The sequence below is a fragment of the Macaca nemestrina genome, chromosome 13, assembly GCF_043159975.1.
Source record: "Macaca nemestrina isolate mMacNem1 chromosome 13, mMacNem.hap1, whole genome shotgun sequence".
In the NCBI taxonomy this organism is placed as follows: Eukaryota; Metazoa; Chordata; class Mammalia; order Primates; family Cercopithecidae; genus Macaca; species Macaca nemestrina.
Window position 1 is genome coordinate 47,596,663 of NC_092137.1, and position 18,349 is coordinate 47,615,011.

The 18,349-nt window shown below is 40.8% G+C and overlaps 1 protein-coding gene across 2 annotated transcripts in view; it reads left to right on the top strand.

Annotated features, from left to right (window-relative positions):
* LOC105464985 (mutS homolog 2) overlaps positions 1-18,349 on the top strand; it is a 102,479-nt gene that overhangs the window by 39,030 nt on the left and 45,100 nt on the right. For both annotated transcript variants that reach the window (XM_071076662.1, XM_011713157.2), the window contains exons 8-9: positions 9,087-9,196; positions 14,320-14,443. In XM_071076662.1, the coding sequence (XP_070932763.1) occupies positions 9,087-9,196; positions 14,320-14,443 (234 nt within the window). The remainder of the gene's footprint in view (positions 1-9,086; positions 9,197-14,319; positions 14,444-18,349) is intronic.

The following is an 18,349-nucleotide window of genomic DNA, read 5'->3' on the forward strand; positions in this document are numbered from 1 at the left end:
GATTTTGGCATCTATGTTCATCTGGAATATTGGTCTGTAGTTTTTTGATCATGTCCTTTCTTGGTTTTGGTATTAGGGTGATACTGGCTTCATAGAATGATTTCAGGAGGGTTCCCTCTTTCTCTATCTTGTGGGATAGTGTCAATAGTGTTGGTACCAATTCTTTGAATGTCTGGTAGAATTCTGCTGTGAACCTGTCTGGTCCTGGACTTTTTTTTGTTGGTAATTTTTTTTTTTTTTTTTGAGACGGAGTCTCACTCTGTCGCCCAGGCTGGGGTGCAGTGGCCGAATCTCAGCTCACTGCAAGCTCCGCCTCCCGGGTTCCCGCCATTCTCCTGCCTCAGCCTCCCGAGTAGCTGGGACTACAGGCGCCCGCCACCTCGCCCGGCTAGTTTTTTGTATTTTTTAGTAGAGACGGGGTTTCACGGTATTAGCCAGGATGGTCTTGATCTCCTGACCTCGTGATCCACCCGTCTCGGCCTCCCAAAGTGCTGGGATTACAGGCTTGAGTCACCGCGCCCGGCCTTTTGTTGGTAATTTTTAAATTACCATTTTTATCTTGCTGCTTGTTACTGCTCTGCTCAGGCTAATTCTTCCTGATTAAAGCCAGGAGGGTTGTATCTTTCCAGGAATTTATCCACCTCCTCTAGGTTTTCTAGTTTATGTGTGTAAAGGTGTTCGTAGTAACCTTGAATGATCTTTTGTATTTCTGTGGTGTCAGTTGTAATAGCTCCTGTTTCGTTTCCAATTTGAGCTTATTTGGATTTTCTCTCCTATTTTCTTGGTTAATCTTGCTAATGGTCTTTTTATTTATCTTTTCAAATAACCGGTTTTTTGTTTCATTTATCTTTTGAATTTTTTTTTGTTTGTTTCAGTTTCATTTAGTTCTGGTCTGATCTTGGTTATTTCCTTTCTTCAGCTGGGTTTGGGTTTGGTTTGTTCTTGTTTCTCTAGTTCCTTGAGGTGTGACCTTAGATTGTATGTTTGTACTCTTTGAAACTTTTTCATGTAGGCGTTTAGGGCCATGAACAGTACTAGCACCACCTTTGCTGAATCCCAGAGGTTTTGATAGGTTGTGTCACTATTGTTCAGTTTGAAGAATTTTTTTATTTCCACCTTGATTTCATTTTTGACCCAATGATCATTCAGGAGCAGGGTTTTTTTTGTTTTTGTTTTTGAGACAGAGTTTCGCTCTTGTTGCCCAGGCTGGAGTTCAATGGCATGATCTTGCCTCGCTGCAACCTCCACCTCCTGGGTTCGTGCAATTCTTCTGCCTTAGTCTCCCGAGTAGCTGGGATTAGAGGTGCCTGCCACCACGCCTGGCTAATTTTTTGTAGTTTTAGTAGAGACAGGGTTTTACCATGTTGGCCAGGCTGGTCTTGAACTTCTGACCTGAGGTGATCCACCCGTCTTAGGCTCCCGAAGTGTTGGGATTACAGGCGTGAACCACTGTGCCCAGCCTCAGGAGCAGGTTATTTAATTTCTATGTATTTGCACAGTTTTGGAGGTTCCTTTTGTAGTTGATTTCCAGTTTTATTCCACTGTGGTCTGAGAGAGTGCTTGATATAATTTTAATTTTCTTAAATATATTGAGGCTCATTTTGTGGCCTATCGTATGCCACAAACTTCCATTGGAGAAACTTCCATGTGCTGTTGAATAGAATGTTTATTCTGCATTTGTTTGGTAGAATATTCTGTATATATCTGTTAAGTCCATTTGTTCCAGGGTATAGTTTAAATCCATTGATTCTTTGTGGACTTTCTGTCTTGATGACCTGCCTAGTGTTGTCAGTGGAGTATTAAAGTCTCCCACTATTAATTGATTTGCTGTCTATCTCATTTCTTAGGTCTATTAGTAATTGTGTGTGTGTGTGTGTGTGTGTGTGTGTGTGTGTGTTTTAGACAGAGTTTTGCTCTTGTTGCCCAGGCTGGAGTGCAATGGTGCGATCTCAGCTCACCTGCCTCAGCCTCCCGAGTAGCTGGGATTACAGGCATGCGTCACCATGCCCTGCTAATTTTGTATTTTTAGTAGGGACAGAGTTTCTCCATGTTGGTCAGGCTGGTCTCCTACTCCTGACCTCAGGTGATCGCACGCCTCGGCCTCCCAAAGTGCTAGGATTACAGGAGTGAGCCACCGCACCTGGCCGTAATTGTTTTATAATTTTGGGAGCTCCAGTGCTAGGTGCGTATATGTTTAGGATAGTGATGTTTTCCTGTTGGACAAGGCCTTTTATCATTATATAATGTCCCTCTTTGTCTTTTCTAACGCAGTTGCTTTAAGGATTGTTTTGTCTGATAATAAGAATTAACTCTTCTCGCTTGCTTTTGGTGTCCATTTGCATGGAATATCTTTTTCCACCCCTTTACCTTAAGTTTATGTGCATTCTTAAGTGAGTCTCTTGAAGGCAGCAGATGGTTGGTGAGTTCTTATCCATTCTGCAATTCTGTATCTTTTTTTTTTTTTTTTTTTTTTGAGATGGAGTCTTGCTTTCTCGTCCAGGCTGGAGTGCAGTGGCGTGGTCTTGGCTCATCGCAACCTCTGCCCCCCGGGTTCAAGTGATTCTCCTGCCTCAGCCTCTCAAGTAGCTGGGATTACAGGCGTGTGCCACCACATCCAGCTAATGTTTGCGTTTTCAGTAGAGATGGAGTTTCACCATGTTGGTCAGGCTGGTCTTGAACTCCTGACCTTGTGATCTGCCCTCCTCAGCCTCCCAAAGTGTTGGGATTACAGGCGTGAGCCACTGCTCCCGGCCCTCAGTTCTGTATCTTTTACATGGAGCATTTAGGCTATTTACATTCAACGTTAGCATTGAGATGTGAAGTATCATTCCATTTATTGTGGTATTTGTTGCCTGTATACCGTATTCCTTTTGTGTTTTTTTTAAATTGTATTTTTGTTTTATAGGTCCTCTAAGATTGATGCTTTAAAGTAAGATTTATGTTTTGATGTGTTTCCAGTATTTGTTTCAAGATTTAGAGCTCCCTTTAGCAGTTATTGTAGTTCTGGCTTTGTACTAGTGAATTCTCTCAGCAATTTTTGTCTGAAAAAGACTCTTTCTTTCATTTATGAAGCTTAGTTTCCCTGGATACAAAATTCTTGGCTGATAATTGTTTTGTTTGAGGAGGCTGAAGATAGGACCCTAATTCCTCTGGTTTGTAGGGTTTCTGCTGAGAAATCTGCTGTTGATCTGATAGGTTTTCTTTATAGGTTACCTGGTGCTTTTGCCTCACAGCTCTTAAGATTCTTTCCTTCATCTTAACTTTGGATAACCTGATGACAGTGTACCTAGGTGATGATCTTTTTGTAATGAATTTCGCAGGTGTTCTTTGAGGTTCTTGTATTTAGATGTCTGGGTCTCTAGCAAGGCTGGGGAGGTTTTCCTCGATTATTCCCCCAGATATGTTTTCCATACTTCTAGATTTCCCTTCTTCCTCCAGAACGCCAGTTATTCTTAGGTTTGGTCATTTAACATAATCCCAGACTTCTTGGATTATAGGTGTGTGTCACCACACTTGGCTAATTTCTTTTGTATTTTTAGTAGAGATAGGGTTTTGCCATGTTGGCCAGGCTGGTCTCAAACTCCTGACCTCAAGTGATCCACCTGCCTAGGCTTCCCAAAGTGCTGGGATTATAGGCATGAGCCATGGTGTCTGGCCGGAAGTGTATCAGTGTATCTCTGTCTCTTTCTGTCTCTGTCTCTCTGTCTCATTCTCTCTCTCTCTCTCTCTCTCTCTCTCTTTCTCTTTCTCTCTCTCTTTTCTCTCTTTCCCTCTCTTTCCTTTTCTCCACAGGTAAGTTCTACAGAAGTATATCTTAGTGAACCACTTACTCTTTTTTTTTTGAAATGGAGTCTCGCTCTGTCACCCAGGGTGGAGTGCAGTGGCACAATCTCGGTTCATTGCAAGCTCTGCCTCCCGGATTCATGCCATTCTCCTACCTCAGCCTCCTGAGTAGCTGGGACTACAGGTGCCTGCCAGCATGCCCGGCTAATTTTTTGTATTTTTAGTAGAGACAGTGTTTCACTGTGTTAGCCAGGATGGTCTTGATCTCCTGACCTCATGATCCGCCCGCCTTGGCCTCCCAAACTGCTGGGATTACAGGTGTGAGCCACTGCACCCAGCCCACTTACTCTTTTTTTTTTTACTTCCCCCTGAGAGGGGGTCTTGCCATGTTGTCCAGGCTGGTCTTGAACTCCTGGACTCAGGTGATCCTCCTGCCTCAGCTTCCCAAAGTGCTAGGATTACAGGCATGAGTTACCATGCTTGGCCTAAACCACTTATTCTTTATTTTTTGAGGCAGTGTCTCACTGTGTTGCCCAGGCTGGAGTGCAATGGTGCAATCTCGCCTCACTGCAACCTCTGCCTCCCAGGTTCAAGTGATTTCTCCTGCCTCAGCCTCCTGAGTAGCTGGGATTACAGGTGCCCACCACCATGCCTGGCTAATTTTTGTATTTTTAGTAGAGACAGGGTTTTACCATGTTGGCCAGGCTTGTCTTGAACTGCTGACCTCAAGCAATTTGCCCCACCTTTGCCTCCCAAAGTGTTGGGATTGCAGGTGTGAGCCCTGTCCTAAACCACTTATTCTTTTTTTTTTTTTTTTTTTTTGAGACAGAGAGTCTTGCTCTGTCACTCAAGGTGGAGCGTAGTGGCATGGTCTCAGCTCACTGCAACTTCTGCCTCCTGGGTTCAGGTGATTCTCTTGACTCAGCCTCCCGAGTAGCTGCGATTACAGGCATGCACCACCATGCCTGGCTCAATTTTTGTATTTTTAGTAGAGATGGGATTTCACCATGTTGGTCAGCCTAGTCTCAAACTCCTGACCTCAAGCAGTCCACCCGCCTCGGCCTCCCAAAGTGCCGGGATTACAGGCATGAGCCACCACACCCAGGCTGAATCACTTATTCTTGATGGGCTTTCAATGTATCCTGATATTTTACATTTTTTGATTATAGTAAGTGATGATTTAATAGTGATTAGCTTATGTTTAGGGTTGTTATAGAAACGTTAATACTTATGCTTTTTTGAGATGGAGTCTCACTCTCTTGCCCAGGCTGGAGTGCAGTAGCACGATCTTGGCTTACTGCAGCCGCCACCCCCTGAGTTCAAGCAGTTCTCCTGCCTCAGCCTCCTGAGTAGCTGGGATTTCAGGCACATGCCACCATGCCCGGCTTATTTTTGTGTTTTTATTAGAGACGTGAGTAGTTTCCCCTGTTGGCCAGGCTGGCCTCAAACTCCTGACCTTAGGTAATCCACCTGCCTCAGCCTCCCAAAGTGTTGGGATTACAGGCGTGAGCCCCCATGCCTCCCAATAGTTACACTTACTGACCTAAGCATTGCAGTAGTTCATGAGGTGCACAGTTGTGTTCTTGAAAATGAAAGCTTCACGGGGTTTTAAGTGAATCTTGCGGACAGTTAATCTGGAGTTCCTAACAAAAGTTATTTAATGACTTGATTATTTGAGCATTTTACATTTTGATACACTTAAGAAGCTAACAAATCATTTCCCTGTGTGATCTTTGAGATTCTTACTAAATAAATTGGTTACCTTATCAGTTTCTTGTTCCCTTCCTTCATAAAGTCATTCATTCAACAAATATCATCAACTGGCTACTTTGTGCCAAACATTTTTTAGGAGTTCTGATAGATGAAGTCCCTGTTTTGTAGAGTTTCCATAATAGTGAAAGAGTGGAGGGAGACAGACAGTAGGGAAATAAGTGGACAAGAATTTAAAATAGCATTAGGTACAATAAAGAAAGCATAATGTGTTGGTATGATACAGTGACTTGGCAAGGGGCCAGGGAGACAACAGATCCTGTGGCCAAAGAAGGCCTCTTTAAGGAATTGCTATCTAAGGTGAGACTTGAACCATAAAACGGAGCCAGCTGTTAAGAATTGGAGGGGACAGAGGAAGGAGTCCGGGCATGGTGGCTCATACCTGTAATCCCAGCACTTCGGGAGGCGGAGGTGGACAGATCACTTGAGCCCAGGAGTTTGATACCAACCTGGGCAACATGGCGAAATCTCATCTGTACAAAAAATACAAAAATTACTCAGGCATAGTGAAATGCACCTGTAGTCCAGCTACTCAGGAGGCTGAGGTTGGAGGATTGTCTGAGCCTGGGAAGTCAGGGCTGCAGTGAGCCATGATTGCACCACTGCACTTCATCCAGGGTGTTAGAGTGAGACCTCATCTTAAAAAAAAAAAAAAAAAAAAAAAATTGAGGTAGGAGGGGAGGCTAGTGGGATCAGCCAGTGCAAAGACATAAGGCTGATGTGGTCTTACCTTGTTGCAGGAGCGAAGGAAACCTAAAGTGGTCAAGCATAGAAGTAGAGAATTATGACGAGGTTGGTAGGAGTTGAGACTAGAGGCCTGTCTGAGATTTTTAACTTTTTTTTGTGCTGTGGACCTTCTTGGCTACTGTTGAAGCCCATTAGTAGTGTTTTTAAATACATAAAATAAAACGCAGAGTTACAAAGGAAACCAATTGTATTGAAATATACTTATCAAAATATGAAACAAATTCTTGATGTAAGAATGTCTTTTTTATTAATGCATTGAAAAATACCTGACAGAAAGCCTACTACTTGACTTCCGAAGTAAGAGTGAGGTTAAATAATGCTTTAAAATATCTCAAAACTAATATCATATGAAAATATAGCTGGTGATTTAATTAGTAACAAAGACAAAGGTACTGGTAATACTACCATGGCTTATTGCCTACATTAATAATGAAAGCAAACGCTAAATTTCAGCTAGAGGCTAGAGGAAATAAAACTAGAATTTTCTTCTTTGTTTATGTACTGCTATGAATACCAGGAGTCCTTTGGTTAAGACCTCAGGATAGCTTGTGTAGGGCTTTCCAGCCTGTGATCACTGGTGGAGAATGTAGCTTTACAAAATCTAGTTGGAAATTGGCAACTGGGGTTTGGTACAAGTTATAAGGAGGGGAAGGAATTTAAGATGCTAGTGAAAGCTTGGAGGATAAGGGAGCAGGAGAACTCGTAAGGAAGTTTATAAACTGAGAAGGGCTGCAGCAAAGTGGGCTCGTATGCTTGAGGAGCCAGAGGACATGTTGAGGGTGACATAGGTTCTGAAGTTCATACAGATATTTATGCAGTATGGATTCTTGGAAAACCTTCTTCAGTCATGTGCTAGAAAAATAACAGCTTATGGAAAAAACAGGGTTGAAGCAGACCTGAAAATACATGAATTTTTAAAAACCACTTCTAACAGAAGCATAACAAACTGTAATAAAAACTGTGGCCTTCCTGGCATTTGCACCCAAGCACCAGCATTAGCCAACTCTTTGAAGCCTTAGATCTGTGGCTGTTGTTTTCTCCTTTGAGATGTAGGTCCTTGAGGGCATTTGCTTCTAATAGAGGCTAGTTTCGTCAGAATTAAAAATCTGAACCATGGTATGAAATTGAATTCTTTTTTTTTTTTTTTTCTTTTTCGAAAACACTGGCAAATGTTTTGTACCCTTGAGCTGTCCCACATATCTTAACATAGTGAGTGGAAAGTACAGTGGCTGTTAAGCCAACTACTCTGAGGTCTTCACTGCTAAGGCTTACTCTTAATTGTGTGAGAGCTTAACCTTGATCCCTTTAAAACATTAATGGGCTGGAAAAAAAATCATTCATAAACCAATGCCACCTCTGAATTTTGCTGCCACGATTCCCTTATTTACCAATAGTGCATGAGCTAATTTGGAATAAAGGACTATGCATTGTAGCACAGCAGACATTGTGTGGGCAAAGTGTTGTTTTTATTCTGTCTAAATAGTGCTTCACACGTATGTACATATTTTCTAAATATGTATAGATGCTGTTGTGATTAATAATAAAACATGAATCCTTAAAACAATTTTGCTGACTTCATAGTAGTTTTTCATCATTTTCTCAATAGCTGCTAAAATTTCTGGAGAAGTTTGGGAACTGTTGCTTTGGAGTGAAATGCAGTGTGTTAGGTATCACTTGCGGAATTCTTCTAAGGGAATTTATTGGCGATTAAAAAAAAATCCTTGCGTTATACCAGTAGTAATACAAAGTAACTTGTTGAGCTTCTGTTAAGTGTCAAGGACTGTACAAGTGTGGTGTATAGTTATCTCATTTATTATTTCTGGGTAGCTATTATTATTCCTTTGCACAAAAAGGGAAAATGAGGCTCAAAGTATCATGCTCCAGATAAGAGAGCCAATGGGTAGCAGAGCTGGGATCGTTACCCAGGTCTCTAGTCCTGCCTACTTTTTCACAGTATATACTCCATTGCTTCACTTACTCCTTCATACATGATTCCCCAGCATATGCTCTTTTTTTTCCTTTTTTTTTTTGAGATAGAATCTCGTTCTGTTGCCCAGGCTGGAGGGCAGTAGTGTGATCTTGGGCTAACTGCAGCCTCCACCTCCTGCGTTCAAGCAATTCTCCTGCTTCAACCTCCCGAGTAGCTGGGACTGTAAGCCTGTGTTACCACACCAGGCTAATTTTTGTATTTTGAGCAGAGATGAGGTTTCACCTTGTTGGTCAGGCTGGTCTCAAACTCCTGAGCTCAAGTGATCTGCCCGCCTCAGCCTCTGAAAGTGCTGGGATTATAGGCATGAGCCACCATGCCTGGCCTCCCCATCATGTACCCTTAAATACCATCAAGCACAGTTCCATTGTGTAAAAACTTGGCTTGATTTAATCTGTTAATTGGAACACTGTTATTAATGGAAATTAGGAATATGACGTAAGCTAGAGATTTTATTTTAATGACTTTGGGTTATTAAATCTATAAGAAATGAAATTCATTTAGTCATAATTAATGTCATATTTCTGCATCTGTATTACTTGTTGGATTTACAGACAAGGGAGGTAATGTATTATTAGTGGGAAGCTTTGAGTGCTACATCATTTCCCTTCCTATAAAATAACTTGAGTACTAAACAATTTGAATTAAAACACCTGAGTAAATAGTAACTTTGGAGACCTACTGTACTATTTGTAACTTTTGGATCAAATGATGCTTGTTTATCTCAGTCACATTTTTATGATTTGTATTTTGTAAAAATGAGATCTTTTTATTTGTTTGTTTTACTACTTTCTTTTAGGAAAACACCAGAAATTATTGTTGGCAGTTTTTGTGACTCCTCTTACTGATCTTCGTTCTGATTTCTCCAAGTTTCAGGAAATGATAGAAACAACTTTAGATATGGATCAGGTATGCAATATACTTTTAAATTTAAACAGTAGATATTTTTTAAAAACAAAGGCCACATTAAGAAAGCGTGTAAATTTTTCTTTTTAGTATCTAATTGTAGCACCTTTGTAGACAGTGGACGTAAGACGAAGTGACAGATGGGAAAAGGATTTTTTTAAAAAATAGCAACTGTTTCAGTGGATGAAATACAGAGTAGCAGAGGAAATGAATATTGGGCATAACTGTCCTGGTTAAAGACAATCTCATAAATGAACAATTTCATAAATGTAACTGCATTTTATTTTCAAAGAGAAGGAAAATTATAGTCACTGGAAAAGGAAAGAGAAGTTAGAGGTAAACATAAGACACACAAGAAAACTTTCATTTTGTTTGTTTTCTTGTTTTTCTTTTGAGACTGGGTCTCCCTCTGTTACCCAGGCTTAAGTGCAGTGACACTGTCATAGTTCACTAACCCCTCAAACTTCTGGGTTCAAGTAATCCTCCTGCCTTAGCCTTAGTAGCTGTAAATACAGCTGTGTACCACCACGCCTGGCTACTTTTTTAAAAACTTTTTTATAGACATGAACTCTCGCCGTGTTGCCCAAACTGGTCTCAAAACTCTGGCCTCAAGCTATCCTCCTGCCTCGGTCTTAGCCTCCCAAAATGCTGGGATTTCAGATATAAGCCACCTTGCTGGGCCACTTCTGTTTCTTTTCCACGTAGAGAGTTCTTTGCAGGAGGAGGTTAGAATATGTATGCATCTCCTAAATAGTTGTTGAATATAACTACAAAGTTAACCAGGACTCTAAATACTATTTACTTCTAAAATTTCTTGTTAATTGAGAACATTTAGGGTTTAAGTGATCTATATCTCATGTCTTTAACAATTTTGAGCAATAACTGTATGTAAAGTGAGAACAGTTTGTGAAATAGTTGAAAATATCCTTACATGAAAGTGAATTTTAAAGCACAGTTTATGACATGGTAATGCTTTGTTTTGACTCTGTTAAAAATTTGTTTATATGAACAAGTTTACCAGTTTACTATGGTGAGCCCATTGAATATAGTGGGGCTCCCCCCCGCCCCGAGATGAAGTCTCACTCTTGTCCCCAGGCTGACGTGCAATGGCGTGATCTTGACTCACTGCAATCTCTGCCTCCTGGGTTCAAGTGATTCCCCTGCCTCAGCCTCCCGAGTAGCTGGGATTATAGGCGCCTGCCACCAAACCCGGCTAATTTTTGTATTTTTAGTAGAGGCAGGGTTTCCTCATGTTGGCCAGGCTGGTCTTGAACTCCTGACCTCAGGTGATCCATCTGCCTTGGCCTCTCAAGTGCTGGGATTACAGGTATGAGCCACCATGCCCGGCCTGAATATAGTGTTTTTAATTTGCAAGACTTTAAAAATAGTATTTTGAAATTTTTCTAAGTTAAATTCCCTGTTAAAATGGTCATGCAGGAATATATGCTTGCATTATTCATATTAGGGTAACCGTTTGGTTTGCTGGTTTAAGTCAGATTCTTTGCATTACTTTTTTTTTTTTTTTTTGAGATGGAGTTTCACACTTTTTGCCCAGGCTGGAGTGCAAGGGCACTATCTCGATACCCCTCAACCTCCTCCTCCTGGGTTCAAGCAATTCTCCTGCCTCAGCCTCCCAAGTAGCTAGAATTACAGGAATGTGCCACCACACCCGGCTAATTTCGAATTTTTAGTAGAGATGGGGTTTCTCCGTGTTGGTCAGGCTGGTCTCAAACTTCCAGCCTCAGGTGATCAGCCCACCTCAGCCTCCCAAAGTGCTGGGATTGCATGCGTAAGCCACCGCGTCCCTGCCCCCACACCCTTTTTAAAAAATGAGACAGTTTTATTCTGTCACCCAGGCTGGAGTGCAGTGGTGCGATCATGGTTCACTGCAGCCTTGAATCTGGGCTCAAGTGATCCTCCCACTTCAGCCTCCCAAGTAGTTGGAACCATAGATGTGCACCACCACACCTGGCTGATTTTTAAATTATTTGTAGAGATGATAAAAATAAAAAACCTGCTGCCATGATTCAATTACCTCCCACCGAGTCCCTCCCATGTCACATGGGGATTATGGGAGCTACAACTCAAGATGAGATTTGGGTGGAGACACAGCCAAACCATATCAGATAATAAATTGTGGAGAGCCAACAAGATTGAAGAAAAGAGGTTTGAGCTTCGAGGGGTGGTAAATTGTGGGAAGGTAAATATGTGGGGCAAACTAATGGAAGGTAAAGGTTGTTTTAGTAAGGTTTGTTTTGCATACCCAAATCAAGGTGCCATCTCCAGTGATTTAAGAGTCTATGGTGATCAAGAGTAGTTCTCTTGTAGTGCACGTCTTACATGATGGGCAGGAGCAAGAGAGAGAAGGGGGAGGTGCTACACACTTTTAAACAACTAGATCTCAGGACAAGTCAGTCACTATCATGAGAAGAGTACCCAGGGGAAACCACCCTCATGATCCAGTCACCTCTCACCAGGCTCCACCTCCAACACTGGGGATTCCAATTCCAATTCAATGTGACATTTGGGTGGGGGCACATATCCAGATCATATCTCCTCATATAGCTGAATGGTATTCCCTGATGGACATACCACATTAATTATTAATTTATTGATTGATTAACAGGATCCTGCTCTGTTGCCGAGACTGGAGTGCAGTGGTTTGATCATAGCTCATTGCAGGCCTTGAATTCCTGGGCTCCAGTGATCCTCCCACCTCAGCCTCCTGAGTACCTGAGATTATAGGCGTGTGCCACCACACCTGGCTAATTTTTTTTATTTTTTAGTAGAGACACGGTTTTTGCTATGTTGACCAGGCGGGCCTTGAACTCCTGGGCTCAAGTAATCGTCCTGTCTTGGCTTCCCAAAGTTGTAGGATTACAAGTGTGAGTTTAGAGAGGTATAATTTCTTACTCAACTCCAAGTATTTTATTTCTATTATCATTTGTTCTTTGGTTTGTTAATTATTTAGAAGTATATTTTTAAATTTCCAAGCTTGGTGTGTATCCATTTCATAAAAGTTCCCCATGTATTTAAAATTTGGATGTGTACTCTACTTTTGGGATTGTTTTTTCATTTCATTGTCTATATGTGCTCGCTAATTTTTGATCTGCTGGGTTACTGAGAAAGATGTGGGTTTCTCCATCTAGGTCTGTTTTGGTTAATATGTGAGGCACAGAGCTGTTGTTTTTTCTGGTGAATTGAATCTTCATCATTCTTTAGGGACTCTATCCTTAATTAATAATGCTTTTTTGCCTTACATTTTGTCTCATTGTAAGAGAGCTATGTCAGAGTACTTTTTAAAACACTTTTTAATATGGTATATATTTTTTCATTTTTTGTGAAGTTTTTTTAACCATAAGTTTAAGCAAAATAAAGCTTATAACTGGATTTTATGTACTTTTAAATTTAATTTGATTTTTTTTTTTTTTTTTGGTGAGATGAAGTCTCACTCTGTCACCCAGGCTGGAGTGCAGTGGCGCAATCTCGGCTCACTGCAGCCTCTGCTTCCCAGGTTCAAGAGATTCTCCTGCCTCAGCCTCCCTAGTAGCTGGGATTATAGGCCCGCTGCCACGCCTGACTAAGTTTTTGTATTTTTAGTAGAGACAGGGTTTCACCGTGTTAGCCAGGATGGTGTTGATCTCCTGACTTTGTGATCTGCCTGCCTTGGCCTCCCAAAGTGCTGGGATTACAGGTGTGAGCCACCGAGCCTGGCCAATATTTTAAATTTTAATATTATATTGAATTTCTTTTGGTTGGTTTAAATTGAGAAAGTTATTTTGTGTATATTCTCTTTTTTGTTAGCTTTCTGTAATTTGATTTTAATTCCTTATTCCTTGCATAGTTTGCTTCTGGTATGTGAAAGTGTACTCTCTAAGTGGATAGTAATTAGGAACAATTTATCTCAACCTCATTTATTGAATAATTTAAATCAAGAGAATGGACTCACTCTGTTATATTAAGCTTCTATACATAATTGTCTGCTTAATTGTAATGCCTAGTAAGGATACACTTCATCCTTTTTTTAGATGTTCTTTCACAATTTCATGTAAATTTTAGTTGTTTTGTTTCAAAAAAGAATTCCTATCGGACAATCTGTGGAAATACATAGCTTATTAATATTAGATCTAGTTTTCTCTTTTCATAGTTTACCTCTTTCTTTCTTTCTGTCTGTCTTTCTTTAACTGAGTCACACTCTGTCACCCAGGCTGGAGTAGAGTGGCACGATCTTGGCTCACTGCAATCTCCGCCTCCCATGTTTGAGTGATTCTCCTGCCTCAGCCTCCCAAGTAGCTGGGACTACAGGTGCACACTGCTGCGCCCAGCTCATTTTGTATTTGTAGTAGAGATGGGGTTTTACCATGTTGACCAGGCTGGTCTCAAACTCCTGACCTCAAGTGATCCACCTGCCTTGGCCTCCCAAAGTGCTGGGATTACAGGCATGAGCCGTGGCGCTGGTCCAATTCCTGTAGTTTTTTAATCAGTTGAATTTAACATTTATATTCTTCTTTTAAATCTTCCAATAGGCAATTATCTTTATAAAGGTCCTATATAATCAAGACTTTGTTTCTGAATATTTTATGTAGTTTTTGCTATTGTAAATGAGATCTATTTTTCGTTGTGGTTTCTTGCTGTTATTACTGGTAAGAATTTAGTGAAACAAAGTACTTACGAGTATGTTTTTAAATTGTGAGATTTTGATTAACTTTTAAGAAAATTCTTTCGTTTCTTAGAGCTTTTTGAGATTTCTAGGGTATATCCTTGGTTTGGGCAACATACAACTATTACAAGTTTTGCACATTGAACGTTACTTAGTAATTTTTAGGGAGAACATTTTAAATGTTTAGGAAAAATATAAATAAAATGTAGAATACTATTAGGGACATATACATCATCAGCACTGCATCTGTTTCATATGAATCGTTTTTATACATACAGAACTCTGAAGTCCTAATGAACAGAATTTTCCATCTCAGTAAATAGAAACTCCTTAATAGTTGTGACTGAATAACTTATGGATAGCAAATTATTTAACTGAAAACAGTAAAATTTAAGTGGGAGGAAATATTTGCTGTATAATTTCTGTCTTTACCTTATAGGATTTTGTCACTTTGTTCTGTTTGCAGGTAGAAAACCATGAATTCCTTGTAAAACCTTCATTTGATCCTAATCTCAGTGAATTAAGAGAAATAATGAATGACTTGGAAAAGAAGATGCAGTCAACATTAATAAGTGCAGCCAGAGATCTTGGTAAGAATGGGTCGTTGGAGGTTGGAATAATTCTTTTGTTTATACAGCGTCTGTCTATGTTGATGCCAGAATTATTTTATAAGTTTCCTGTCCCCAAGATGATGACTCCACATTCTTGTCAAACAGAAATCGCCCTACAGGCCCTTGTATGATGTCATTTAAACAAGCCCTATTTTAAATGTCACCTCCACTGGTAACAGGATACTCCTAGGAGGATCACCAAACCCGATTCTCCTAGGAGTAGTGCATTGATTTGGCTTTGGGGTTTCCAAGTACTTCATTAATGCCAATTTTTGGAAAAAGTCTGTCTTCCATACCAGCTTATTAATTCCCTATGGGTTCACACTTTTTTGTCCTCTGGATTTTCATCAAACATGTGTAAGGTGCTCAGTACAAAGAAGTTTAGAAATCCAGAACAAAACAGTGTATTTAAGTAGTAATAAACTTCCGGATAATCTGATGCCCATACCTACATATATAAAAAATTTGCTGCCGGGTGCGGTGGCTCACGCCTGTAATCCCAGCACTTTGGGAGGCCGAGGCGGGTGGATCACAAGGTCAGGAGATCGAGACCACGGTGAAACCCCGTCTCTACTAAAAATACAAAAAATTAGCCGGGCGCGGTTGTGGGCGCCTGTAGTCCCAGCTACTCGGGAGGCTGAGGCAGGAGAATGGCGTGAACCCGGGAGGCGGAGCTTGCAGTGAGCCGAGATCGCGCCACTGCACTCCAGCCTGGGCGACAGAGCGAGACTCCGTCTCAAAAAAAAAAAAAAAAATTTGCAAATAGTTTCTGTAGAGAGTCCAAACATGGACTAGATCCCTAATTAAGAACTTTTGCATTAAAATCCATCTTCCTCATTTCATAGCTAAGGATATTAAGGCTCAGAGAGTTTATGTATCTGGAGTTAAAGTTATTTTGTATTTCCTTAATAATTTTTGACTTAATAGAAAGTTAAAGTACCTGCACATTTCTGTGTTTTACCGTATGTTAACTTGTTTGGCTGGAAGTTTTTCTGCTGATAATTGGTTTTATGAGGGAAGAATCCTGTTAAGAATGCATCATTGGACTGGGCATGGTGGCTCACACCTGTAGTAATCCTAGCACTTTGAGAGAGACCAAGGTGGGCAGATTGCTTGAGTCCAGGAGTTCGAGATCAACCTGGGCAACATGATGAAACCCTGTCTGTACAAAAAATACAAAAATTAGCCCGACATGGTGGCATGCACCTGTGGTCCCAGCTACTCAGGAGGCTGAGGTGGGAGGATCACTCGAGCCAGGAAGGTCGAGGCTACAGTGAGCCATAATTGCACTACTGCACTCAGCCTGGGTGACAGGGTGAGATCCTGTCTCAAAATAAGAAAAGAGAATGCATCATTGGCCAGGCACAGTGGCTCACGCCTATAATCCCAATACTTAGGAGGATCACTTCAGCCCAGGAGTTCAAGACTAGCCTGTGCAACATAGACCACATTTCTTTTTTTTTTTTTTTTTTTTTTTTGAGACGGAGTCTCGCTCTGTCGCCCAGGCTGGAGTGCAGTGGCCGGATCTCGGCTCACTGCAAGCTCCGCCTCCCGGGTTCACGCCATTCTCCTGCCTCAGCCTCCCCAGTAGCTGGGACTACAGGCGCCCGCCACCTCGCCCGGCTAGTTTTTTGTATTTTTTAGTAGAGACGGGGTTTCACCGTGTCAGCCAGGATGGTCTCGATCTCCTGACCTCGTGATCCGCCCGTCTCGGCCTCCCAAAGTGCTGGGATTACAGGCTTGAGCCACCGCGCCCGGCCAGACCACATTTCTACCAAAAATTAAAAGGAAAAAAATTTGCTGGGTGTGGTGATGCACACCTGTGGTCCTAGCTACTTAGGAGGCTGAGGTGGGAGGATTGCTTTAGCTTGGGAGGTTGAGGCTACAGTGAGCCATGATAGTACCAATGTATTCCATCCAGCCTGAGGGACAGAGTGAGAGTGACACCTTGTCTTTAAAAAAAGAAAAAAAAAGAATGCATCATAGTATACATTAAATTATTGCCTATTTTTTTGATCTATTTTATTGAGTGCTAATGAGAAAATTAATGGCAAAAACTTGTTTTTTACGGTATAAATTAAGTTTAATTTCATTTAAAATTAAGTAAGTTTGTTTTATTAAAAAGTATGTTGAAAGCGACATAAATAGCACTCAAATTGAGACAGAAACACTATAACTGTAGTGTAAGAACATTAGGCTGGGAGTTGGGAAACACGAGTTCTAGTTTCAGCTTGGAAATTTTTTCTGAAGCTCTTTACAAATTATTTAATTTCTCTGGTTTTCACCACATTCTACTGTAGCATTAACATGTTGGATTCATTGCTTTAATTCTTAGACCTACTTAGGTCTTTAATTCTTAGACCTTAGTGTCATCAGAAATGCCATTACACTTTGAGGATGTGAGCCTCATTTTAAATAAAGTTGTGATCCTCATGGCAGCCTCGGTTTACATGTGTTAAATAAACAGTATTCTATAAATACCATTGTCTTTCATGTTTGGTGATGTTGCTGTTGTTAACACTGCAGTGAAATGCATATATAAGCAAACTACGTTACGTACTCATGAACATGGTCCTTTGTTTTGAAACTTTGATCACTGATTGTTTGCAGTCTTTCATTGCGGAACTACTCTTTCCCTTTGAATGTTTTGAGAGGTTCCTTTGTTCAGATCAGTCCAATTTTATTTCTGGATCGGTCTCTACTTTCCTTTTCCTCACTGGTCAAGCGAGGTCTGTCTTTAGTTGTTTGCTACTACTAACATTTGATGGCCACACTTCAGCAAGTACATTTGTAAATACTCTCCCTCTCTCTTAGTTTGTAGTCTAGAGATCATATTGGTTAATGAAATTATGAAGAGGGAACATATTTATAAAAACCCAGAAATTCTCGATGCAGAAAGTCTAGCTGATTGTGAACCCAAAATACCCGAGACAGGTCTCAACCAATTTAGAAAGTTTATTTTGCCAAGGTTAAGAACACATCCATGACATAGTCTCACGAGTTTCTGATGACACGTGTGCAACGTGTGCAAGGTGGTTAGGGTACAGCTTGCTTTTATACATTTTAGGGAGACATGAGACATCAGTCAACATGTGTAAGATGTACATTGGTTCGAACCGGAAAGGCAGGACAACTCGAAGCAAGGGGCTTTCAGGTAATAAGTAGATAAGAGACAAAAGGTTGCATTCTTTTGAGTCCTTGATTGACCTTTCACTGAGTCTGGCTTAGTGAATCTGCATTTTTACATAAACAATAGGGCAGAGGAAGCAATCAGAAATGCATTTGTGTCAGGTGAGCAGAGGGATGACTTTCTGTCCCTCACCTGTGAAGATAAGCTATCAGTTTACATTGCTAGGGTGAAATTCAACAGAGTTGTTTGAGAGTGAACATCTGGAGGCTCACAAGGAATTTCCTTGTGGGCAAACTGTGAGGGAGGTATGTAGCTTTTTAATCTTTGTTGCTATCTTATTTAGGAATAAGATGGGAGGCAGGTTTGTCTGACATAGTTCCCAGCTTGACTTTTCCCTCGGCTTAGTGATTTTGGGGTTCCGAGATTTATTTTCCGTTCACGTATCAATCAGATCATTTGGTTTGTGAAGTTTCCTATGCTTAACAGAAAATATGTGCACTAGTTTTCCTAGAGTTTCATTGTCAGAGTCTCAAGTTTTTGTTTGGAAATTGTATTTGGTCACATTAATTATACTCTATATTAGTTCCAAAGAAATAACTTTGGTTAAGAAAATAATTCTCATGCATAACTCCACAAGGGTGGGGTTATACCTTAATCCATCCTCATGTGCTCACAACAACTGGGGCAAATGTGTTGCCCAGTGCTGGTGTTCTGCAGCCTTGGATAGGTTTACCCAGAAAGCAGCTTTCAAGTCA